Below are 27329 nucleotides of genomic sequence, written 5' to 3'. Positions count from 1 at the left end.
TAACTTAATATATTATATAGCTATACCAAAAAAAAGGATTAGATAAAGTTACAATCCATTAGTGGTCATGTTGGGGGGAAAAGTCAGTTATTGTTTAAATTGGAAAATAATTAGAGATAATAATCGGCAGCTTCAAAAAAAGACTCAGACCATTCCAAAAAAATGGGGATCTCAATTCCCTATTATATTCCTACAATAGTCACGCTGTTACCTTATAATCAAAAATGTACAGTGTCTGCAGAAAGTTGTGTTAAATGCTTATTAAAATACTATTGCTATAACTAATTACATAATTTCCATATAATTATAGACATAGGTCGACACAAGTTTCAAAAAAATATGACGATAACTTTCATTCGAAATGGTCGCCCTTAGCCTTGACCACAGTCCCTCCGGAAAGGACTTGCATGCTGCAAGTACCATTGAGTACCGGGCAGCAAGCCAGTTTGGCCTTCAGATCGTTCAAATTCTTACCGGGGTAACAAAGGCTCTACTCTCAAGAATGGAACACATGGAGTAATCCATGACATTTATGTCGGACTGGAGGGGGTCAGTGAAGCCACTCAAATTGCCCCCACACCACCGTAGCGTCTCTCTATGGCTCATTCTGGAAGTGCTGTTGGACCCAGGAAACAAGATATCCTCCAGGATGGTGCTGATGTACTCCTTGGTGTTGATCTTCACCACGGCCGGCACAAAAACCAAGGAGAACTTCCCTGTCTCAGTAACGGCCCCCCAAACCATCAAGACTGTGGTTTTTGCACTCTATTGACTCCATGGTCACCCAACTTACCTTTTTTGGCCAGAATACGATCATTTTTGGGATTAAAAGCCTGTTCGACACTAAAAATCTTATTATCACTGAACACAATGTTGGGAGCCGTGCCAGTTCTTCGCTTATGAAAATGGCATTGCTTCTCTCAAGTGTCTTAGTCTTGACCTTGCTAGACAGGTACTGTTGCCTCTTCAATTATTAGGGATACATCCCAAGATCATCCCAGATAAGGTTTCTCATTGTTGTTGCATCCATGTTGAAATCCTTGGTCATCTTGGTGAGGTTCCTCCTGGGATTTCTTGCAATACTTGTCTTGACGACTCCGGCCGTCCTTTTTGACCTTGGTTTGTCTAATCTGGATCTGTCCTTGATATATTGAGTCGCCTCGTATCTCGCAATGGTTCTCTTGATTAGCATGGGGTTGACCTACAGGCTCTTCAGGTTTCCTTAAGATGCCTGGTCGAGATTTGTCCTTCAGCTACTCCTTGTTTATAGCCTCTCTTTTGGCTTCCATTATGGTTAACAAAACTGTTTTTTTATACAAAACTGTTTGTTTTGATCTAGTTTTGACCCAACTAGAGTTTAAACATAATATATCTCAACGTTACACATAATTATGTATATATATTTTTTTTATAGTTGGCGAAATAAGTAAACCATACTAACTACTATATATTCCTATATATAATATAAAAATTTACATTGTATTTTATTCGATAGTGTATTATAATATTGCATAGTTGTTGTTTTTGTTGTTGTTTTTTTACACATAATTATATTGTATAAAGTTAATTTAACAAGGCTTTCCGTGGACCCTGTACACTGTATGTTGTTGTAAACTGTTATTTTTTCCTCCTTATCAGTGTTCTGAATCTTAATAGGTTGAATTTGCAGGTGCGTCCGGAGAAGGTGGGCTAAAGGAGCTGTAGCCCCCTCCCCCCCCCTCCCGACAAACAATAATAAAGGTATTTTTTCTTTGGACTAGAAAAGTAAACATTTGAATTTGAAATGCAATTGCCTCCACTTAATGATCAATAAAGCTGGCTACAGTATTAATTCCCAGCATCACTCAATCCAGGATCCGATAGAATATTATAAGCTGGAATAGCTTAGAATTTTATAGCCATTTTAGTTGTTTACAACCATTCAAATGGATTATCTTATCTGGCAAGGTTCTTCAAATGCATCTGTTTATCTCATTACATCACTAAGCTCGGTTAGGATCTATTGTAAATATGAAAATCATTGTTATTTTTGTTGTTGATATATATATTTTTTTATATATTTGTCAGCGGGTCCCCAAATTTAATATTTGTATCGATTTAAAAATAATAGTCATGGAATCGATTCTTCTGACAAGGGAATTGCGTTTAAGTTGAAAATTGACACAAAATCTGTAATCGATTATGATGAACTTTTAACTAATTAATCGTCTAAGCCCCAATAATTGGTAGTCTAGACATTGATTATATCATTATCATCAACTGTAGGAATCTATATTCATAAAGCAAAGTTTTCTGTTAGTTTGTTTGACTGCAAGAGGATTACTCATTTTTAACAAAGAGTGTGTGTTGCTTAAGCTCAGTTCCTCATATTAAAAAAACCAAAGGGGAGTACATATATTTAGGGTTGTAAATTATAAGCATTTTTTAATATGCGAGTTTTTTGTTGGTAATAACCTGAGCAATGTTTTTTTTTTTTTTGTTGTTTTTTTTTCAAGCTGTTGACATTATTCTTTCATTTTTAAGAAGATAACATCTAAGTATTGATTAACTACGTTTGAGTGTGCACATGAAAAACGGGGAGTAATAACTCATTTTTTGAGTGTACGCTTATTATCTTGGAACTGCGTGACTACTTGACCTAAGAAATAACAAGTAGGAATGAGTTTGTGTAGCTAAAGCTCAGAACGTCATATTAAAAAAGAAAAGGGAAGTACATATCAGTAATATTATACAAAAATTTATATGTCTTTTTGGCTGTTTGTCGATGCCGAATGACTAGCAAGATAAAATTAAGAAAATTGAAGTTTAGCAAATAGAGTGAGGGACAAGATTAATAAAAATGAAGTCACAAATTGATTCACATTCTAATTATGCAACTTTTTATAGAGAGTTATAATTAATGATTCTAGGGTTCCAATTTCCTACTCTTTTTCATTTACTACTTGATCAGTTCTTGTTAATCCAAAGTGATGAAAAGAAATTGTAGTTTTGGTACTGTTAACATGACATTCTCGTCAAATAATTATTTGAAAAAGTTGTGTCATTTGATGTTACTTCAGGTGAAAAAAGTGAAAATTTCATTCCACATTTACCTTCTTACATAGCATTTCTCCACTTTCGGAGGTCAAGGTGGCTGCTGTAGCCAAGCTACTACCCAGAAAAGTGTTGCTACTGAACATAACGTGCGATGAAAGTTTCTTTCAAATCATGGGCTCAAAAAATTCGCAAAACGATAGTGTATGGGCCAAGAAAAAGGATGATGTTCCGTACTTGCGAATTGTGAAGCACCCTCTCAAAACCATGGTTTGGGGAGCTTTTGGGACTGTGGGAGTGAGTTATCTTCATGTAGTGGACTGCAAGAAGAAGATTGATAGTGTCTACTATCAGACCAAGATTCTTGAGGAGTTTTCTTTACCTGCTGTGACTCATTCAAGCTCCAGGGGAACAATTATGACCCAAAAAATTGTTCCATTGCATTCTGAGGCCATCTCCATGCAAGACAATTATCCATCTCATGATTCCAAATCTACTCAAAAGTGGTGTTCTGAGGATCTACCTGGCTTTTGGGAGAAAGACCAATCGCCAGGAAACATTCTGGACTTGAATCCAATCGAAAATCTGTTGGGGCATCATAAGGGATAAGTGCACATCAAAGGAGAAGCTGATCAAAAAGGTAAAATCTGTATTGGAAACTTTGGACCCTAGAGTCTTGGAGAATCTTGCTACCGACATGCCCAGGAGGATGAAGTCATCAAGAAGAAAGGATGATTTATTGGTCGATGTACCGCCTTTCCATACTTTGTTGTCAATGAAATTACACTGCTTTTTCCAACCCAATCATCTTTAATTGGAACCCTCTAGTTCCTTTACATAGAAGGGAATCTATTCAGATCCAAAAAATCTATTTTTTCTAAAAGGCTTTGGAACCTAAAGACAGAGATGAATAAAACATGTCCTTGCAAGCAGAAGCAGCTTTTAATAGTTGGAACCTTAGGATGATATTTTTTTCCCTAAAGTTGTTATCATTATTATTGAATACATAACATCTCAGTATAAAGTAATAACCAGACCACGAGCTCATAAAAATGGAGAGTAACAATGAGGGATTGCCCGGGAGTTATAAGTTGGATTCGGAGTAACATTGAAGATCCACATCAGAATAATTCCAGTCTATATGTCCTTTTCATTTAAGGAGTGAGATTTTTGTTTACTTCCTTCCTCTTACGACTACTTGCAACTGATCTAGTAAAACGTCAGTAAGGCTAAGTGTCTCTCCTACCAAACATTCTTCAAATTGTAAGGATGGTCACATTCATTTTCATTTTTTAAATACTTTAATGCATCACTGTCTCAAACTTCTGTCTCTTAATTTGTTTAAACTTTTAGTATTCACACAGATGAATACAATAAGGGGCTTTGAAAAGAATATGTACGCAATTTCCTTACATTTTTTACTCTCAAATGATCCAATTTGGATAATAACGGGATTTAAAGTTATAATTTCTTTTAGAGGTACACATACCGAATGGTCCATTAAAAAATAAACACTTAGAATTTTAAACTTCAACAAGATATAATTTATTAATTAGCAATAAAATTTCAACAAAATTAATTCTTATAACAGATGTGTGTCTGAGCTCTCTTAATCATTAATCTAGCAGTCATTTGCGGCAATGATGGCTTCCAGCCAGCGGCAGAAGGCCTAACATACGCTGTGGATATATTCATCTGTCCCAATGCTGACTCACAGTGGCTTTGAGGGCGTTAGTGTTTGGATGACGTACACATCCGTCACATTCAGACCTTGATTCCTTTATAAACTTATTTGCACATCCACAGCCTGCAATTTATTTGTTTGTAAGTCTCAATTTTGACTTTATTTATTCAAAAAAGAGAACTAAATGTGTAGAAAAGATTTCAAATAGTACATAAATCGCTGATTTTATATTCACAATATATTCGATTATTTCGTTGTAGCATTTATTATTTATATTTTCGAATGTGAGGGGAATTAAAATCTATATTTTTTATCAATATAGTCAAATGACTTATTTTATTTGCCTCTGGGTTTAACTTTATAGGGTTGATATGGCCTTTAAGTCATTTATTTGCATAATATGCACTCCAAATATTATATACATCTTTAAATAAAAGTTGTCTGGGGCGTACATTGTCTAGCCACATATTTTAAGTGTCGAACTCAAAAAAGTTTGGAAACCACTTTGGTATAGAAAAGAGCAGGTCCCATCTTTTAGGAGTTAATTCTTATTAATATATACAATAGTTAATTAGAATTCCATTAATTCTAGTTATTACATATTTCATTTTCAAGCATATTTATGACTTCCCTCAAATCAAAAGTGCATACATGTGATAATGATAAGTGAGAAATGAACGCACGGTATCTAGAAGCAATAAAAAATAAGATACAAACGAATTCTAGATTTTATTAGCCATGAAACATTAAATGTGGTATTTCAAGTGTTAAATATTGATTTAATTTGAACTAAGGCATTTTCCAACGAAATATAAAACATTTGTTCATAAATATTCATATACCTTGCAATGCAATATCTATACATATGTACAATTTACATTTGAATGTTGGTAACATGCAAAATAAAGTGATTTCCAAAGCACGACGTGTTTTCTATTCACATGTATAATAAATTATAATTTAACTTAAAGTTCAAGCTTTGAGGTATAAAATGACTAATGAGATAATTTTTCCACCAGCGCTGTTCGGTATACTATTACTATAGTAGTACCGTACGCATTTAAAACGATCATAACAAAACAAATATTGAAACCAGTACTTACAACTCTACTACGTCATTTAAAAAAAATGTCCAGCCGATCACATACCCGTTGAAATTTCCAACTCCAATACAAAATTGTCCATCTTTAATTTGGGAGTGGGGGCTACAGCCCTTCCAGGCTACCCCCTGCAGACGCCCCTGTAGACATTTTTGTTAAACATTAATAACCGAAAAAGTATCGAAAAGTACTAGAACTTATTTTGGTACTCCAATCGGTATGCAAATATTAATATCGTGAACACAGTATTTTACACTTTCATTATTTATTCTTCTTGGAGCTAGGAACCTCTTAGGATAATAATTAATTTTCAACTTTAAAACAAAAATCCATCGATTTTTTTTACATGATAAAGGCCTTATGAAAATGGTTTTGGAATCTTGTAACATAAGGCTTCGAAATATATTCATATCATTTTCCCTTATCTTTATCAACAAGCGGAAAAATAGCAAAAATATATATATATATACAAAAAGTGTGTACTTTTTCTGAAGAATCTACTAAGTTCAGTATATTTCGTTCTTGTCCATTTTTTCTATTGTACAGTGTTATTATTTCAAAAAGGAATTCAAATTTTAAAACGGAACCACTCTGTATTAGCTAGATATTATAACTTGAATACTCTTGAACTAAATGTTATCAAAAAATAAATGAAAAATTTTATGCTCAGGCGTAGAATTAGATCAAATTGAGTATAATTTGATATGAAATGGGTTACTATTGAACCTTAAAAGTCATAATCAGTGACAGAGCTCCACACACGTAAACCATGAAAACAAATAAATATGGCTCGTAAATTTTTGCAATAATAAACCATATATTTAAAACCATAGATGGTTAAATAGAGAGTATGGACCTAACAACAAATATTCTTCATTTTTTTATAGCTACTATAAACAATCAAAAAAGGGATTTACTTCCTCTTATCCTGATCGATTTTGACAAAAAAAAAAACTATTTACCTAAACTCCACTATACTTATGAAATTAATGCATGAACTAAAGTTGGTTGATTCTATTAAAATTTCAATTCTAGAGGGGGATTTAGTTTCATGGAGAATGGGTCTTTGTTCTTCTCGGATAGATCATGCTTTAATACTTTTTTTTTTTTTTTTTATTATTTGAAGAGAGCTTTCAACCGATTCGAACCATCTTCTGATCACAAAATGGAGATATTAGAATTTTTGGCCAAAAAACAAACAAAAAAATGTAAAAAATCTGTAAAAACATTTTGGATTATATTGGGAAATCATATAAGGAGGATAAAGCCTCGGGTCCAGACTGGAGCAAAGGTAAATTCTCACTCTTTGCTCCGAAGACGTGATCCCTTATCTTTTAAGTTTTGGAAATGATATGGAGAGGAAGGATAAGAAGCTTCCCCCATCCTTTACCAGGGGAAGAATATCCCTAATCCCGGGAAAAAAATAAATGGAACAAAACTCATCCATTGGAGACCTTGACAATTTTGAACAAATCTAATAAGATATTGTCAGGTACTTAATCTAATCAAATATAACCTATTTTAAATGAAAAGCTGGGTCCTAAGCAGAAAGGTTTTCTTAAGAACAAAAACATTGCAGATATTTCTAGAAATATTCTAACTTCTATGGATTCGTTGAGATATAGAAAAAATATGGTGCACTCATTGCTATTGATTTTAGCAAGGTGTTCGACACTATTTTCTATTTATCATCTCAGAGCTGTGAAGAAATATTTATTGTTATACCCAAAGAAGGTCTTCAAGACTACCTCAGAAGTCCCATAGGTCTAAAAAGATCTAGATCTCCCTCTATCGAGAGTTAAGCGGTCTCCGATACTCCCTTTAGTGAGGAGATGGAACAGTATATTGTGTCAACATCATCTAACTCCAAAGCCAAAAATATCACACAAAAAATGACTCATCTCAACAGATAGATCAACCATTAGTAATCCCAATGAAGGACACCCTCGGGGCTAGCGAACTAAATGATTTAGATATAATCATGCCTCCACCACAGGACACTAGCCCCAACAGAAGAAAAAACAAAGTAAGAAAAATAGACTCACAAAAAAATCGTTTTAGGCATGGCCTTTTTATTATTCAATTATGTTTTATTTCGCTCTTTTGTGATAAAACAAAAGAACGTAATGTAACCAAATATATATATATATGTATATATCATGAGACAGTTTAGATAACATTACGAGAAAAATTTAAGTCGGAGTGTATGATAATTATTGTAGAATGATTGTTTTTTTGTTTTGCTTTTTATTTCATTTTTTCATGTCTTATACCTTTTAAAAAAGGCTTCTTTACACATTTCTTAGTCGGTTTTTATATTCCAATAGTGTATGTGGCAATATGATTGTTTTTCGATTTTGAGGTCTTAAAAAGGAAATTATTTGTTAACTACATTGTTGAATGATGCTTTTATAAACGTAATTTCTGCACAAGATTCAAAGATCTCCACCTAAAGCCACGTAAATGAAACTACTGGAAGGGCTACGCCCCTTAGTAGAAAAAGTATAGATTGTAGGGCATGGTCAATCTCTAATCAATCAAAATAAACTTAATCAACATACAGCCTTCAAAGGGCTAAGTAAGCCTCTTGGATCATGTAATTTAACCCTTTGAAAATTCCTACTCTCCTGCCAGTTAAAGGTCAGATAGGAAAACTTGATTTTGAGAACATAAGACGACAATACTTAAACTATTTTAGTTTTAGAAACACATTTTCCTATTTGCAAAAGTTATTCAATTTATTTCAAGGGCCAAATTTTGACAACTCTACTTGCATATATAATGCATATCAAACAACAACAATAAGATATACATACCAAAAAAAAAATATTCACTATTTTTCGACAGTTTCTTTTAACTACAAACCTTAGTTGAGTCTGACGTATTTTGACCTCGAGTTCGAGTCAGAAAAAATACGACCTAAGATGCACTTTGAGTCAAAGTTGCGAGTAGGAGTCTCAAAGCATGATTGATGTTACATAGCGCATGGAATGGGATCCTAATTAGATGACCACAGACCACCTATTTTGGAACGCTAAGTAATGAATTAAATAAGAAGATAATAGGGCAAAACATTTGGAGATCACACAGGCCTTGCGTACCTTAGACTTTCGCATAATTTTTTTCTGTCACTTTTTTAATTGAGAACACTTCATGGGAAACCTAAATACATCAACAAAAACAGATGAAAATCATAATAAAAGTAAAGCATATGAAATTCGAAATCTATTTCATAATTATATAACAGATATTTTTTGGGATGATCATTTCTAAGTGAAGTATCATGGTAATACTTAGTTTGGGTTCAGCAAATCTATAGATCAGCAATATTTTAGTCGTTTGTTACTTATCCATGATGACATAAAAATAATATGTAGACATATATGATAATTTATAGAGCCGAAGTGGATAAGCAATATTACTAAGGTCTCAGTTTTGATATTGATTAGAGTTTTTTTGTTCCAGTTCTAACAATTTAAGAACCAAAATCGATAGAACCACCAGACTGATATAGATACAACCTTGAAAGTATGTCGGCGTACTTTTTCAATAACTAAGATTTTATATTATTCATAGATAATTAAGTATTCACTAAGTTCCAGAGTTCGCAAAAGGTCCTTATACCGCAAGTCCAAGTCTACTCTCAAGTCTTTGCTCACAAATACAACTAATGTCTTAAGTACTTGAATATTTTCATCGATTACAGTTCAAGTCTTCATAAAATAAATGATACTTTAAAGAATGCTCTATAATGAATAAAAAAATAAAATGACTTTCGAGACCAAGTTGAGTAGTGAGTGTTAGGGTTCAAGTCTAAGTCTAGTCTCGAGTCTTTGATTGTGTGATCAAATCGCGTCGCTAGTATCGAGTTTATAGTAATTCAGGGGTTTAGTCGTTTGTAGTTATATATCATTTGTGTACTTATAATAGTGAACCGTAGATCTTCGAAAAGAAGATATACGAGTGAAAATAAAATAGTTATTTACCAACATTCAACAGTAGTACAATGTTATTTCCTTTACCCTCAAGCAACCCGCTATAATTAAGTATACCTATGGACGTGTTAAAATAATTTTTTTTTCATTATCACTTGTATTTTTCAGGTGCTATATATTATTTAAATATCTTATTTTCAGAGTCCTGCTCCGCTCTCAAGGGGAAGATCTCTTCTGGAGAAACAGTCATTTGTAGTTATATAACATTTTTGTCTACTTATGTATACATATATATGAACCGTAGATCTTCCTCTTGAGGATTTACCATTGAATATAAAATAGTTATTTACAGACATTCAACAAGAGCACAACATTATTTAGTTTACCCTCAACCAACACACTATAAGTTCAGGTCCCAACCTATGCTTATTTCAATTCATGTAAAAAGTTTCCCTAACTTCGACATAATTATATCAATAAATTTATATGGAGCTCGTTCCTCAATTGTATAATAAAAAACTTGGATGACAATTAAAGGATAAGAAAAGATACATTAATACTCTACTACAATGATCCCTTTTGTAATAAATATAACAACATTTAAAAAGTTCCACTCTTCATTATATTATTACAAGGATGAGTAAGGAAGGAACACAACAAACTATTTATGTAAACCCATAAATGGCCATGGGATGACAAAATAAACATTAAAATTATAATTTATTCTAAGGATTTTTTTTTTTAATGTACAATGTCAACGAGAAACAAAGGATGCCAAATGTGCTTAAATCTGCCGTTTGGCAGTAATCCTTCTAATATAAATGGAATTTTCAAAATGATACACATTTTTCACCGTATCTCTCAACTTGATCTTTCAGAAACCCCTACAATCACTTTGTAATTGGTCAATTATGTCATCCACTCTAATTGTTTCCTTAGTTCACGTTTCAATTAGATACCAGAGCCGTCTTATAGAAAAATCTTTGCTAAATCAGCATTCTGTTTTGAGCATCTAAGCAAACTATTATCGTCCATGTAAGATATTAAAGTTATACTGAACGAGTTCAATTAGTAAACTAAAGTAAAGGACTCCAGAACTAAAGTACTTACAAAATATAATAATCTAGCTGAAAATGATGTCTTGCAGATGCCGTTTTAAAATTTGGGACGGTTTTTTTATTTGCCTACACGTAATTTCGACTTCCAAAAAGAAAAGAAGAATATTCGACAAAAACATATGGTAGCTATAAGTGTCTAACCCAAAACTCTAACCAAAGAATACTAGCGAGGGAAAGACTTCAGACTTTACGGACCAATTTTTTTCGTTCTCAATTTATGGACCAATTTTTTCAGTCTTACCCTCTAGACTGTTATTTTTGTTCATTTTGTAAATTATGACAGAACAAATTTATTTTTTCTAGATCAACTGTCATTGATTTTTTCAAAAAAATATCTCAAAATTACACAATATATACAATTGCTAAGGCCTAAGATCATTCTTAATTCATTAACACAGGAAGAAGTGGACTTTTATGTTAGCCAAGTGATAGGACCAAAAGAAGATAGAGGGTATCGAACGATGATAATACTAATTTGATCATCCATCTCAAGAGACGTTCCAATTCAGAATTGCGTATTCCACAAGAGATGACAGGATTAGAATTCATCTGATCTATCTCAGTTTAAACATGGTATGACTTCATTGTATTTGAAAATACATAAGATGTTTTGTCATGTTCAGTGGCGGCTTCTCAATAGCACTGTGGAACTACAGAAGCCCTTATTAATTTCTTATATACACATTTCTGTTGATATAATATTGTTATACATGAATAAAATAAAGTAGGTATGATTTTCAATAGTCCTTAAACTTACAATTATTGCAGATCCTCTCATTTCTACAAACAATAAATATTAGCTACAAATAAAAGTAACAATATAGGTAACTGCATACTCAACAGTTCTATGGTAGTGTGCAAAGACATCTCGGGTATACTGTTTAAGTTTGCCCGCACGTCATACTTTCTCTTTCTATCTCGAAATTGGAGAAAGCCACAGAGGAAAGTTGAAATTGAATTCTCGCAACCTTTTAATAATAAGGAAATAACTTCGGTACGTCAAGCGAAGGAACATCTTGACTTTTTTGACTTATTTTATTCGAGAATTTAAAAAAAAAAGAAAAAAATATGGAAAAACCTCATATTGGATATTGACTCATAATATCGTCAAGAATTCTATAAAAAAACTTATTTCCTTAACACGCTTTCTCCACATATACTCGTTGAAATATGTCTAAAAAAAGTCTCTAGAGGTATTCATTACTCCTACCCGTCTGGGTATACCCTTGAAATGACTCCAGAAAGACTCAATCGTCTGAATATGAGCTCCAGTTAGTGGATCCACAAAGTTATAGTTATGCACAACATTAAAGTGTGCAATATCTAACTCCTTCCCAAGGTTGGGATAGGCTGCCCAATCGTCAAAAATGACAGTTGTTCCCGGTAAAAAGTAAAACACTTATTCGAACAATTGTAATCCATAAAATTGTAACACAACATCATATCGATAACAAACAAATAACTAAGTTTGAACCGGTGACATAATTATACACTGTAAACTAAGCGTCAATATGATAAAATTTGATTTGAAAAATCAATTTGACGTCAATTATATTTAATGTAGATAAATTTTTAATCTTTCACCGAATCTATTTATTTTCCAATACGTTGCTTGGGTTATGGCACCATTTTCTGAAAAATAAGTAATTTCAAAATAGCTTTCAAAATCACAGATAAGGTGTAATGGATCGAATAAAAGATATAGTAGAACGAATTAGTTCTGTTCAACAGAAAATATAACGTTCTCAAACCGGTCCAGGATTTCCAGACCGAAACCCAACAGTAATTATTATTTATTTCTTGTCATCCTTCGATCCTTATTCTTCCTCATTGTAAGTTCCTCAGGGTATTTCCCTGGTCCTACTGACAAATTCAGCGATGATTCAGTAATTTAATCATCATCTACTTATTCAGGTATATCAAAATAAACAATAATAATTATAGTAGCAAATTCCTTAGATTTAGTAGTCATTATAAACTTCTCATATTTAACATGACCACGAGTGACGACGACCATCCAACTTGCTATTAAACAATAATCAATAAAATCCAAAAAATAATTTCCAATATCAATATGAACAATTACTCTTCGTATCATTATTAATTGTATGAATCAAATTATTAATTTTATGATTGGAATTTGATCATTTTGATATTAAAAAGATTCGATGAATAGTGGTAGACATGTTAATTAACTCCCATTTCATTATATTTCCGGTATCATTAAAGGCAAAATGATAATGACTTAAAATAGGGTAAATGAGTATGTAGCGTATAAATACTTATGTAATTAAATATTTTCAAAAGGAAGATAAGGGAAATGATGTCGTGACATCACGAAAAAAAAGTATAAGTTAATACATAATATAGTATTACCACTTAGGAGGAGGTGGACAAAGCTCTTATTTTTAGGATCCATGTTTTAAAAACACTTCTTTTAAGGATCAATAAGTACCTCAGTTAAACGTAGTAATGCCCTATGGTTGATGCCATGTTTCAGAATTCGTAAATTTAAAAAAAAATCATGTATTTACCATATTATATCATGGTATTTATGTAAATAAATTCGTTAATGAGAGGTTTCGTGTTTCACTAAAAGCTACAAATTGCGTCTAATTTTCAACAACAAATTATTAAATTGAAATAGATAATAGATCAGCGAGGTCTGGAAATTACTTATTTTTTACAATATTTTTTTTAACATCAAAGATGTCTACCTGAATCAAACCTATAAATTTAAAACATCTTACATATATAAAGTCCAATCTGCCTCAAACAAATGTGTGTCAATTTTCCACTTAGTTACTCTTTGACTTCAAACACTACCACCGTACTGAATACTCAACCAATTCACAACAGATTAAATTAAGTACAAATAAATTATTGTATAAAAAATAGCTTATAATGAAGTTTGAGAGCAAATTTATACTAGGGACCAACCGATATCAGGCTGCTTTAAATTAATCAACTGAAGTTGCCGATAATTACCATAATTTTTTTTAAGCTTTATAAATATTAAACCATTAAAAAATTCAAAGATGGTGGGTGTTTTTGAAAGTTACAGATTTCACCCTTATTTCTTAGTTACTTATTATTTTTACCCGGACAATCGATTTATTTTAATTTTAAGGTATGATTCCCTAATACAAAAATTTTACTTCTGACAAGGATTCTACGCAGAAATTCAATAATTGTAGTAGGCAAGTATTGAGAGAAGTACAAATTATTAGTTATTAACTAATAGCTAAATAATATGAAATGAGGAATAATAATCAATTAATTAATAGAATATTACTAAGTGATTAAAATTGTTTTAAGGCATGGAAATCGCCTATTTAAAGATTAGTAAGATTAAACGACTAAATCCTTTTTTTTTTTTTAAACTAAATACTTAATAATCCAATCTCGATATAATGAAACTATAAAACTCATAGTAAGTTTATAAATATTTCGAATATATCAGGATACTCACGTCTACAATATTAGCTCTATAACAACAATCTTGTGATTCTAAATACAGATTACTCTTGTATGGATTTGAAAACTCATATTTGGATTAAATTATTGCAGTAATCCAACTTCAGACGCAAAATGGATATTTGGCATTAACTTTTCTTATGTTTTATACATAAAATATCATTTATAGCTCCATCTATTTTTGAAAACTTAATTAATTATAAACAAGGATAATGATAAATTAAAGAGTTCAAAATTCAACTCAAGATGAGTTGCAAAGCCCAACGCATGTTGCTTGAGGAATACATATGGTACAATGAGTCATTCTCAACTTATATTTTTAGTTTATATTCAATTAAAATCAATATAATTTATACCCTCTTACAAGCTGAAAAGAGTCTCATTTTTATTTCCCATATGAACAGTAGACCATGTAACTATTGCTATTTGACGCATCAATCAATCATAAATTTGCAATTATTATTTTTTTCACTTTCATATCAAATTATATTTTTTATTCGAAATAATGATCATCGATAATCATTTATTTGGATAATAACTTGTGTACTTTCAACATAGATATGTGGATTTTTTAAGAACATTATATCAAATAGGATCACCAACCGTCCTCTTTTTATATCTTGTCCTGAGACTTTTTCGTAAATTCGTATAATGTCCGACTTTATGGATAAGGTATAACTTTTGGGTAAACATTGCCTTCCATTTACTAGACATTTTATGTTGTATAGTACTTAAATATTATACAAACAGCTATTAATTTTGAAATTCTTTTGAAGGCAATTTGAATAGTGTCTTATTTTAAGCTGACGTATGTAGGCCAATCGAAAATTGGAAATCATTCAAAGAAGTTTCAAAGCACAAACCCTTCGTTTATGATGAAACTTTACACACTTTATGTCCTCCCGATCTAGAAACTATTAGATTAAGACCCTCGAAAAGGTCAAAGTTAAGTTTGTGCCGTTTTTTTCTTCATTAGGAGATGACAACAACTATACATACAAAAATAAAAATAAAACTTATCACTCTGTATCACAGACGTGTTATTAATTATGTTATTACGGTTCCCGGAATTTTAAGCCAAAAGATAAACCTATCTCCCCAACCTGGATACTAAACAAAAGCTAATTCTTCCACGAAAGGAGACTCTCTCATAACAACACAATCTAACTCCCAAAACAAAATATAGACATTCTCAACTATAGTTTTTATTATAGATCCCCTAGTCTTTGGAATTTTATAACTCTTCGTGAGGGAAGTGAGGCTGACCTTGAGCGATTTTTAGTTTTTTTTTTTTTTGTGACCTATTTATATATATTATATTATTTTTGGTTTATTTTATTTTGTTAATTCTTTTTTTTTCTGCTCTTTTATGTAATTTTTGAAGTTTTAATTTTCTGTTCTAACATGTATTAATTTTACAAATAACTATATTTTTTATATTTTATAAATACTAACTATAAGTCGACCTTTATGGGGTTCGAATATCACCGATGGTCGAAATAAAATAAATAAGAAAACGCAATATTTTATCGACACTTTAAGATAATCCTGTAATATGACAAAGAGGAATATGGTCGGCTTTATTTTTCCCTCTCTATCCCTGGTTTTACAAAAGAAAACATTAAAGAAGTTACCAACCTCCATTCTACTTTCTTAAATAGGTTGTATTCTGTGATAAAATTTAGCCGGAACATACCTGGTCTTATTTATGCTTAAAATGATGAAAATGAACATTATATATATTTTATGTAAGTTAATACATATATAATATAACTTATATAAAGATCAATTTATAGTTCTTCCCCATATTTGTCATCTTATTTTATGATTCGATGCGAAGAATTAGAAAAATATTTTTTTTAGTAAATTCTATTCTAACATTTAAAATATAAGTATAAGAAAAATATGAGGTTTTACTCAAGTTGCAGTCAAAAGTGCATTGAAGGGTATTTCCTTTGAGCAGGTATCTAACAAAACATAACACATTTTTAATCAATTTTTGCGTTTCTAATTTACCACTAAAACAAATGCAATCTTGGATCCTATTGAAACTAATGAATATTTATATGATATATCTTACAAGACTTTTGAATAAAAATTGATTGCATGTCTAATTAAAGCAATCGATTTAGGTCAGATTCTATCTTTGATTTTCCAAATACAAAAATCGAACTAAACCTTAAAAGCTGATAATAAATGAGTATATTAATATTACTTCGAGTTCTTAGTAATAATACTCCTTCATAATGATAATAAGATATTTCAAGACTTTTTTGTAAGTCAAATCATATAATACTAGTATTATATGGTCATAGGTTTAACTCTAAGTTTTACAGCCACCTGATATTAGCTCCATTTCCAATCTCTTAAGATGATGGAAGTCAAGTCTCAGTTAGAGACCAGATTTTGACTTTAATCCAATAAGTATATGGAATAAGATAGATCATAATTTTAGAAACTAAAGTATCCTGGTCCCTGGGGTATTTAGAAATTCCAACGTATCAAGTGGTTCATTAAACTCGGAACACTTTAAATTTTAACCTACAACAAGATATAATTTATTAATTCCCAATAGAATTTCAACAAAATTAATACTATAAATAGATGTTTGTTTAATCTCTTTAATCATTAATGTAGCCACCCTTAGAGGTAATTATGGCTTCCAAGAAGGGGCAGAAGACCTTGCATCCACTGAAGATGTAGCTTTCTGTCATGGTGTCACAGTACTGGCTGAGTATGGAACTGAGGACCTCGGTGTTTAGATGACGGAAGCTGCAGGCCTTCCCTTCGAGGTGTACACATTAGTTCAAGTCGATTGGCTTGGCATCAGGGCTATAAGGGGCCAAAAAGTGTCAAAAAAGAATTCAAAAGACACATTCAAAGAGTCTTACAATAGAAAAGAAACTTTTCCTTCATTGCAGCTCTCAAAAGAGGGATTTCCAACATCACAAGGCTCTTTCCATCTACTTTATTGATAGTTCTCTGGACAGTCTGGAGTGAAACCCGAGATCTCTTGGATTGGTCCTCACGAACTTGAGGAGACGTAGACGGTGGTCCTGGAGACGCCCAACTGCTTGGAGTGCGCAAATGAAAATTTGTCGATCACTTTCAAGTGTCATTTTCTCGACTTGTACGTAATCTACAGAGCAAAGGTTTGTTCTGTTTTGTAACTAATTGCTTATGCTTTAATATATGGAAATATGAATTAATTTCAATTACTTAAACTTCATTAATTATTGAATTAGTAAGTTTTCAGATTTCAATGGACCACCCGGTATATTTATAAGTCCTAAATTGTAACTAATCAAATATGGATGATGGTCCAAGACAATATATAAATTATATTTCAATATCTCTGAGACTTGATTAATATTAATTTTTTATATAATATTATTATTTGAAACTCGGATCCTGAATGATAGTAAAGGATGTTTCCTACCTGAAAACCATGGTTCACCGAACAAGTTAACCAAATTGCCGCTAACACATTATTTTTTAATCCACTCAGTACACTCCAGACTAGATTGATCATCAATCTACTATCACATCTATGTTTCTTCATTAACTAAGATCAAATTTAAGAAGTAGTTTAAAATGTCCTAAAACATTACTAACTTGATAATCTAATAAATTCCACTTGCAGAGGAGGGGTCACGTATTCTCTATAAGACTATATTAATATAAACGTGTATATTAAATATTGTGTGCAACAGTTTCGTTATCCGAAGTAAACTTACAAACAGTCTGCAGGATTTTATTTTGAAGAGGGCTTGGTTTTTGGATTTCTTTTTCGAAAAAAAATTTAAAAAATTTAATTTTTTGAAAAAGACACCGATTTTCGGGCCGAGCTTAATTTTTCCAACATTAGAGTGGCGCAAAGTTGTGCCTATAAAACTAGGGTCTGGTAGGTCTTTAATTGTAGGGCCCCAGTTGGATTTCATTTTGCCGTGTGAGAACATAAAATTAGTTCCGAATTAATTGTCTATGTTTCAGCTTCAACCCGACCTGAATGCACTGCTCCGACCAGTTAATAACTGAATTTCTTAGTATGAAAATAATACATATATTCGTGCAGTTGTAATATTTTTATTTAATAACACTTGTCTACAGTTTCCTTTTTGTACATAGTTCAATTTTATATATTGCATTGGTATAAATGTCTAAGGCAATTAATATATTCAGCTTTGTGTAACAGTATAATATTAAATATACATGTGTAGCGATAATATAGAAGCAAGTTGGGATTTTTTTTTGATGAAATAGAGAAAAACGCATTATAAGTTTTTTACTTAAATGAAAAACTGAAGATGATTTTTTAAAGAGTCAAATTCAGTATTAAACCACTGAAAAACTCTCTAACAAGTTATTAATATGATTGATATTTGTTTAAATTTTTACATGAGCATATTATATACAAGTTCAGTCAATTTGATCGTACAGTATTTGACTTTCAATCGAATTTTGATATCATCAATATAATCAATTTCAGTTGGTGAGGCATGCTCTTAACAAGCTAATCCCTGTCTTATTTTTGTTATTCTCGCAACGTGAATACTTATACCAAGGAAGGCTAGATACATGGCACATGAAAAATTGTAGTAGCTAAAAAAGGAAGAATCATTATTTTTATTTTCCTTAATACTATAGTACTTGATTCTTAGGAGCAGCGTACCTCCTCAGTTTGATATAGTTTTTTTATTAATATCACGATACCTTCTACACGTACTTATCATTACGTATTATTGTGTTATAATTATGTCTTACGTATGTATTGTTCCTGTCTGCGTCATTGGTCAACTGGGTCGTATAAATTCGCCCGACATTTCTACTCATCGGCTCCCGTTTTATCCGACTACGCGAAGACTATGAATTCATGCCATTAAGAAAGTGTGTGACAATTAGGATTTTTTTTCTTCCTGATGAAGTTTATTATACTCAGAGAGTTGAGTTTTCTGGAGGCAAGATATCCGGCTTGATTGATAGTGGCCTAAGACAGTTCTGTGTGGAAGGATATACTCTCCTGGGAGCTCCTTTTACGACATTTGTTACACACAAGAGAGTTACGATTTGAATAGTGATAAAATAAAAGAAGCTATCGATACACTAACGCGAGAAATCGAAGAAATCGGCTTTTGTTGTGGCTTCTGGGTTTTATAATCATGCTACAAATCGAGGTTATTTAAACAAAAAGAATCCTTCTCAGAGAGAGTATATTCTCTTCCTCTCAGCACTGAACGAATTTTTTTAGAATCTTTGACCCAACACACCTGTTTATATCTATATATAGCAATCTTTTCTTTTGGATCTGTTTCACTATCAAGACATGGGATGGTCTAATTTAGTCATATAAAAGAACTTTACCACATCGAAATTAGAAAAGGAACAAAAATTGTTCACGTATTAACGGAAAAATGCCTTGCACCCACTACTTACATTAATCCAACTAGCCAATTCAGAGTTTCAAAAACGTACAATCACGAGATTGGAATGGTATTCCAATCATGGGTTCCTTCATTTTAGTCTAACTATCCACTTTCTACGTTTAATTAGAGGATTGTGGAACCGCCTAAATGTTAAAGAATTAAACATCTCAAACCTTCTTCTCTTTGAGCCATACATGCAAAGAAATTCCTGGACTGGCTTTTAATATAATCGATGTTTCGATTCAACAGGGAAGTATCAATCAGAAAACATTGGAAAGATATTTGGTCGATATATCGTATGATAACAGGTGCTAACTACATCTCTATAAGACAGCTCCTCCAGGCAGAAAAAGCTCTATGCATGAGTTTTTTTTTAAAGTATACCAAAGTCCCAATTAATGTGTTATCTGGAATCTTTGACGAAGCAAATGAGTGTAAATCTAAAAGGGACTTCAATTCTGCATCAGAATAATGTGATCCACTGTCTTCTAAAGAAGTTGACTTTGCCAATGAAGACACTCCACCCAATACCATTCTTTTTTTACATTGGAGGGTTCAATCTGTGCTCCATAGGTTTAAAAAAAAAATGTATTGTCCTAATTGTAGATAACTGTTATTCGACGAGAGCCCGTTGGATGTCAGCAAGATTCAATGCTCTTAAGGATGAGAAAGGGTATAAAGTAAGCCCAATGAATAAATAGAGGAGGACTGATTGCTCCGTCGAATCTCCTTTTCTTAAAATTTCATATATAAACAACATTTTATTGTGCATAATGAAAAACTCTGATCTCTGGGAATTTTGCAATGCTTCTTCTCCTGTTGGGATATCGGCACTGCTACATGTCTGAGAATCTAGTCTGATGAAAGAACAAGTCGTCTCCACGATCATCAATGTGAATCTGGCCACAAATTAGAAGAATTAATATTTGTTATTGCGACTAAAGTATAAAAATTTTGTTAAGTCGAAAATGCTTAAGATCATCTTAATTCTATGAATAAAAACAGCATAAGAGCGGCATTTCAGCACCCTAATAAGTGATATATTTGATGACTTTCTTGGTAATCCTTAAATTGAAATATATAATTGTATAAAAACATTTTCCTCTAAATTTTATTAACACATATTTGATGACATACGTTCATAAAAATAATGTTCGATAGCTCATATCAAGTTATATTCCCCTTCTCACTTTTTTACTACTACAAACTCTTGATTATTCCATGTATTATACATTCCTTGACTTATACACTCTTCTTTAATAATAATTTTCACGTCATGACATCTCAGTATCTTCTATGACCAGTGTTACCAAATAACCGATTTTTGTCAGGTTTAGTTAAACTTAAAAACCGCGGCTCCTACGGACTTTTATCAATTTTTTAGATTTATATAAATTATAGTACTCATCTCAACGGATACGTTTATCATACTGTCACAATATTGAAAAAAAGTATCCCAGCTTGCTTTTATGTTATCGCCACACACATATTATAGGGCGCCAAATTGATTAGGATTGGCCCTGTTCGATTGCATGGTTGATAACAATACCATATAAATTAAATTTAAATACAAAAGACAAGAATAGTGTCAAACGTCATCCATTCGCCTTTTTTCTTTCTTTTTTTTCAACTGGCTTTGGCTGAGATCCACAAATGAGTAATTGAATCTAACCAACTCGAAAATGAAGCTATAAAATCGACTAGAATTATATAGGTACTCAAACACTCACAACTGCAATTATTGTTTAAAGACAAACTCAAATGATTTGAATTTAATATTGCAATAATAAATCCTCCACGGATTACTAGGCCCATTCATCAAACTGTGTATGCTACCGGGCCTTAAAAACCTATGTTTCTCTCTAAGTTTATTAAATAATTATTAGTGCCCAACTTCCCAAATATATGACGGTTTGATTTCATAGTGTTATGGAGATTCAGTAAATTAATTACCTTAGATTGGAGTTTACAATGAACATATAAATGTCTGTATCAGTTATATATAACACCTTGCCAAAAGTGCACGGAAGTATAGAAGTACTTCGGGGATTCCCATAAATTACTTAAATTGGAGAAATCAAATTCATGTTTTTTATATTTAATGTAGATAAATTCTTCATATTTCACCCAGTTTAAAATTTTTTCAATCCATTGTTTCGTTTAATTGTACCATTTGCTGGAAAATAAGTGATCTCAACATAGCCTTCAAAATTACAAATGGGGTGTAATGGATCAAATATAAGTTATAATGGACTTAAAAACATTTATTTATCAAATATCTTGTAAAGTTTCTAATTAATCTGTTACTGAGACGTACATCAATTTTAACCCGATATTATCACCTTTTATCTTTATTACTACACGATATGAAAGTTTAATTTTTAAACTCTCTTTTTTTCCCAATAATTATCATTTATTGTTTGGAGAGCGTGGGAAGGTATTCGTATACTCGAATTTCCTACAACAAAATTTGTGATCTATTAAAATATGATATTCCGATAAAACTACACTTCTTTCTTAAAAATCAAGACAATTGAATTAAATTTTCAGGAATTACAGAATACAGTATTGTGTAAAAGTAGATATTTTTAAATACCTGCAATTGAATTGTATAATATGAAATTCAAGAATATGAATATCTTCCCACGCTCTTCAGACAATTAATGATAGATATTGGAAAAAAGGAGATGTTAAGAATTAATACAAAGAACTTTCATATAGCGCAATAATAAAGATTGAAGGTGCTAATGTCGGGTTTAAATTTATGTACTTTTGATGGACCAATTGGATAAAAACTTAAAAGAATACTTCATACATAAATGAATTGATGAAAAAAAGAACAGGAAAAACCCCTTCCAACGTACATAAAAAGTCAGAAAAATTTTTACGTATGCAAACAGTATACTTATATCTTGGATTATTTAAAAAAAAAATTGTTTCATAACTTTAAATGTTGATTAGACTGTAATAAAGATGGTATAATCCTGAAAAAAAAATATATATATTGTATATCTATATCATAGGGCAGTGATGGCAAAACTATGAAACGTAGAGGTATTCTGTCTGACGCGCTGCTCAAAAGCTGCTAGGATTTTTTTTTAATGCTGTGGCCAAAAGTATTGAAAATGTAGACGAGAAAAATAAAATGAAAATTATGTTTCTCACGCGTGGTAGAAATGAGGTAGAGCTCAGTGTGTGCTCATAAAAGACAGAGCATAACCGGAAGATTTGTTGCAGAGTTCTGATCGTAAGTCCTTTCTGGACTCAAGGTAGTATTGAGGTTGGATATTGAAGTAATTCTAGCAAATGCTCTTGTTTATTTCCTTCTCCTCCTTATCGGAACTTATTATGGCAGTTCTTTTTCAAATTGTCAGGGTTACCATTTTGATTTTCGGTTTCTTTTTTATTACAATACCTAATCCACACAGGATGTTCATAATTATTCATAAAACAGTGACTCTTTTAACACGACCATTATTAGAAGTTATTAAGTTTTGAAAAATGAGACGGATATGAAACAAGGAAATTTGACGTGAGTTTAAGTGTTCTAATAAAAAAATGGAAGGTACATTAAGATACTTTTAATTTATAATATTTTAATATTTTAAGATGAAGTCTTTTCATTTCATCCTTTTTTGTGTAGTGAATCGCGAATTTCTTGGTTAAAAGAATATGTTCCTTCTTGGTACGCCAAAAGAGGATACCCTTAATCCTATCCAAATTTATATTACATTTTGTGGCAGCAAAGGATGTAATGAATATGTCTTCAAGATGAAAGTAAGGCAAATTGAAAGCTTCCTGAAAGAAAAAGTATATATAGTTTACAGAATAAATATGCTTAAAGAGATTGGAAAGAAAGAGGCAGCAAGCATATCAATGGCAGGATATCAGAGACACAGTTTTCATGAAAATAGGGGATTTGTAGTGTTTTTTCTCTTATATATTTTGTAAGATTTATACTTATTATGTTACAAAATTGAGCGTGCTTTTCAATCTTATTTCATGAAAATAGTGTTTCTCATACACCCTGTAACTAGGTATCTTGGATCCTTGAACTACAACAGGTTAAAAAATTGTTAACTGCGCTAAGTGCATCTTTTGCATAGCATAATTGTTAAGGATATGATTTTGTGTCTAGGAAATTACATCTTTAATCTCTTCGCAATCTACAAAAGTCCAACCCCAATTCATTGTTATTGCATGAATGGGTAAGCTGGATTTACATACCTGTTATTTTTTTAAAATTATTATTTAAATTGGTTTGGTCGTTTCTTTCCTTAGAGTCTGGTTCAATGTACATACCTCAAATAAACAATTTCCAGTCGCGAAGGAAAACAAATATGTGCTTCCAGACAAGAAGGCAGGATATTGTTTTCTTTCGAGCATGTAACTTGGAACACCCCATTTGCCAAGGACCCTGGCTGTTGGAGATAATGCATTGGGAGTGAAATTTCCAAGAATTACTCCTCCAAGATAGGGCTCTTTGCACCAAAGAGCAGGGGAAAACACGGATTTAAGGAGAAGGGGAATATTTAGGAATACATCATCATCGATTTTGAGAAAGCGTCGCGGTTTCTTGGTCCAAATCACAGTTCCTGGACGAATTTTGATGATATGAGAAGTCAAATATGGATTTAAATATATATATAATTAGCACTGAAACAAACTTGTTAGAAACTTTAATGAGATTATTGATTTGAGAGTTAGGTTGTAATATGAGTCGATAAAATCTTCTTGAAGGATGTCACCGTGGTCGGTAATTTCTGTGTCGAGAATTTTTCTATTTCCATTTGATAAAGATTCTTCACGTCCAATCACAAAAATATATGATGAATTATTTGATAGCTTTTTTAAAACCTTTCCCCAAGTATCACGGATTACTTTCCGGGTATCAAAGGATTCCAATCTCCTACAATGATTAATTATAAATTCATATAATTTGCAAAACAAGTTTGAATTTGATGGAAAACAAAATACATAAAAATTGAATTTAATTGCAATAATAAAGAGTTGTCAAATTCAAATACATCTATAAAAGACGAAAAAAATGTGCCCGCTCATTTATAAATTAGGGGGAGTGCGCTCATTGCTTTAAGAACGAGCAAAAGCGCGCTCAGGATTTCTCGCGTTGACTAATGCTCTGAGTTTGAGTCCTTTTGATTGATATAAGACATTAGAATGTTTCAAGTTTTGATCATTAGATTTCGAATTAGAACTGGAGTTCGAGTAATTTTCAGAAAATTATCAACTTTAATAAGTTCGAGTAATGCTCGAAACAATACTATTACTGATGTTTCAGAGGATTTCCAAAATATTATAAACATCTAATTTGGTACTTTCTCAAAAGTCGATCTACTGCAATGTTATACTTTGAAAAGTATTCTTTTGAATCAATTGAAAAATTTTCAAAATCTAAAATTTGAGTGTTAAATTATTAGAAACTAAATTAAACTATAGATACTACGGATCGAATTCCTATGATATGTATACATTTGGCTATAAGTGAAAGTTATTTGAGCCATAACTCAAATAAACTCATAGACCGAGTGGTCCAAAAAATATGAACATTTTGAATTTTAAACTTCAACAAGATATTGCTTAACAATAGAATTTCAACATAATTAATAATTTGAATAGCTGTGTATCTGAGCTGTCTTAATTCATAATGTAGCCACCCTTAGCGATAATAATGGCTTCAAGTCGGTGGCGGAGCTGGTCCCAAGGACTGATAGGACCATTCTTAATACGGAACTGGACTAGACCAATAAATTAGGACTAACACCACACAAGTTATATTCCATAGAAGGAGCTGGGGAAAAAAATATTTAATCTGCTAAATGGAGCCAAATTGTAAGCAAATGCACTTCCATAAAAACATAATTATTTTAATTTTTCTACGTCAATTTCAATTTTTGACAAATTTAAATTAATTTTACTTACGAGTGAATAACAATGAGAAAGTCAGTTTGTTTCACATCTAAGCTCTTAGGATAAACAAGGTATGATTCTGATTCTTTAGAGATGTATTTCGATATATCTCTAGATGCAGATGGAGGCCAACCCGGAATAGTGGGCCCATAATAGGAAGATGCATTTGTGAATTCTATATTAAAACGACGCGTTCGTTTATTAGTGATAACATCTTTGCGGCAAATTGAGTCTTTATATTGATGCCAAATGTCTCTTTCATTCGAATTTCTATGGATTAACACAACAAAATATTAGTAAAGTTGGAATATCTGCAATCCTCCTCATATTACGAACGTTTTTATGAAGGAAGGTAAGTTTTCGGTTATGTAAAAGATTTGAAGATAATAAGAAAAGAAGGTGTACAGACAAAGAACGAAAATGATCCCTAAACGAGTTGATATCTTGTTGAAGCTCATTAATGACAAACAATCGAGAGGAATTGAGAGTAATCTGAAAAAAAGATTCTGCTTGATTTAGAGTTATTGAGTGGATCAAGTGATTTGTATTAATAGTTCAGTAGTGGGGGAAGTCCCAAATTGGACTGTTGTTTTTATTATAAAAGATTAACAAAGAAACAGCTTCTACATGGGGCGGGTGTGGGCTGATTAATTATCACAAGTTATGAAATAAAATATAAGAATCGGACCCTTATTGAATGTTTCTCATTTAAAGGATACTTAAAAGAGTTCGAGGAAAGAGTGAAGTGATTGTGGGAAATATATTCTGATTATTTAAGACTCCAATGTATAGGTTGCATTATATGCTTATTGGAAAATTTGCGATTTCTTTATAAAATAAAATGTTTGGAAATCCAATAAAGTCTCAAGTCTTAGATTTTGATAAAAAGTCAGGTCTCAAGTCGAGTTTCAATTTTTCAAATATGAATTCGAGTCTAACCGAGTCCTAAGTTTCGAGGTCTAAGTCCTCAAATAAACACATTGCAGTGGCGTCCGCAGTGGGTGGGCTGGAGGGACTGGAGCACCCCCGAAAAAGAAATAATTCAAAAAAATTTAATGTTTGAAAATTGATTTTTTAATTTTTTTTTTCAACAGCTGTAGATTTTTAACAATTGAAGTATAATTTTTGAGAATTTTTTCACAAAAATTTTAATTATAGGATTATTTTTCCAAAAGTTCCAAAAAGCATCCTCAAAAAATATATATGTATATTTATATAATCCTGCGGACGCCCCTGCATTACCAAATTAACGTACGTAAATTAACACTAATGAATTCATGAGTAATGTCTGAAACTCACACGATATGTTTCCAATTTTAGAGTGAATTCGTTTTAAACTGGTCGCATTCCTCCTGAAATAACTATTAACAACATTCATAAGGTTTTCCTTGTTATCAAGAATTAAAAAAAACACTAATGAGGAAAGTAATTTAATATGTACAAAATATATGAGTGCACTCTCCATGCTGGATCCTCATTTGTGCACATGATAATGTTTGATAATACATTCATATTCGTATATATATTTAATTTGTGTATACACACGTATATAGTACATTTTATTTAATCTCAATATTTTAACTTTGATGGAAACTAGAGAGACGCAGAATTAGGCGGTGCGTCCGCAGGGG

The 27329-nt window shown here is 31.7% G+C and overlaps 2 protein-coding genes across 5 annotated transcripts in view; both read right to left on the bottom strand.

Annotated features, from left to right (window-relative positions):
* The window catches only part of LOC121129302 (uncharacterized), a 95690-nt gene extending 77748 nt beyond the window's left edge, over positions 1–17942 (bottom strand). The window contains exon 1 of one of the 3 annotated variants that reach the window (XR_005868412.2): positions 17787–17942. Coding sequence is in view for 1 of the 3 variants with exons in the window: in XM_040725019.2 (XP_040580953.1) it covers positions 17787–17797 (11 nt within the window). In the remaining 2 variants the exon portion in view is untranslated. The remainder of the gene's footprint in view (positions 1–17786) is intronic. The other 2 variants (XM_040725019.2, XM_071893223.1) reach the window with 2 other exon arrangements.
* Positions 17943–23292: 5350 nt separating this feature from the next.
* On the bottom strand, positions 23293–27113 carry LOC121129282 (beta-1,3-galactosyltransferase 1). 2 transcript variants are annotated; one of them, XM_040724991.2, is made up of 6 exons: positions 26998–27113; positions 26035–26190; positions 25711–25968; positions 24438–24679; positions 24073–24365; positions 23293–23568 (listed from the first exon to the last, which is right to left on the bottom strand). In XM_040724991.2, the coding sequence occupies exons 2-6, from the start codon at positions 26154–26156 to the stop codon at positions 23341–23343; spliced, it is 1143 nt and encodes a 380-aa protein (XP_040580925.1). In that variant the 5' UTR covers positions 26157–26190; positions 26998–27113; the 3' UTR covers positions 23293–23340. The 2 variants fall into 2 exon arrangements, with proteins under 2 accessions (XP_040580925.1, XP_071749319.1); XM_071893218.1 differs by having other exon boundaries at positions 26035–26204; positions 26998–27089.
* Positions 27114–27329: the final 216 nt, after the last annotated feature.

The sequence above is a fragment of the Lepeophtheirus salmonis genome, chromosome 1, assembly GCF_016086655.4.
Source record: "Lepeophtheirus salmonis chromosome 1, UVic_Lsal_1.4, whole genome shotgun sequence".
Classification (NCBI taxonomy): domain Eukaryota; kingdom Metazoa; phylum Arthropoda; class Copepoda; order Siphonostomatoida; family Caligidae; genus Lepeophtheirus; species Lepeophtheirus salmonis.
Note: the sequence above shows the minus strand (reverse complement) of the source record. Positions and strands in the feature narration are given on the sequence as shown.

Coding starts and splice junctions, on each gene's coding strand:
- LOC121129282 (XM_040724991.2), bottom strand. CDS start 26,156: ATGAGCTTCAACAAGATATCAACTCGTTTAGGGATCATTTTCGTTCTT. Junction 24,680..25,710: donor TTTCTCATTGTTATTCACTC/GTAAGTAAAATT, acceptor TAATCATTGTAG/GAGATTGGAATCCTTTGATA. Junction 23,569..24,072: donor CTGGAAATTGTTTATTTGAG/GTATGTACATTG, acceptor TTTTTCTTTCAG/GAAGCTTTCAATTTGCCTTA.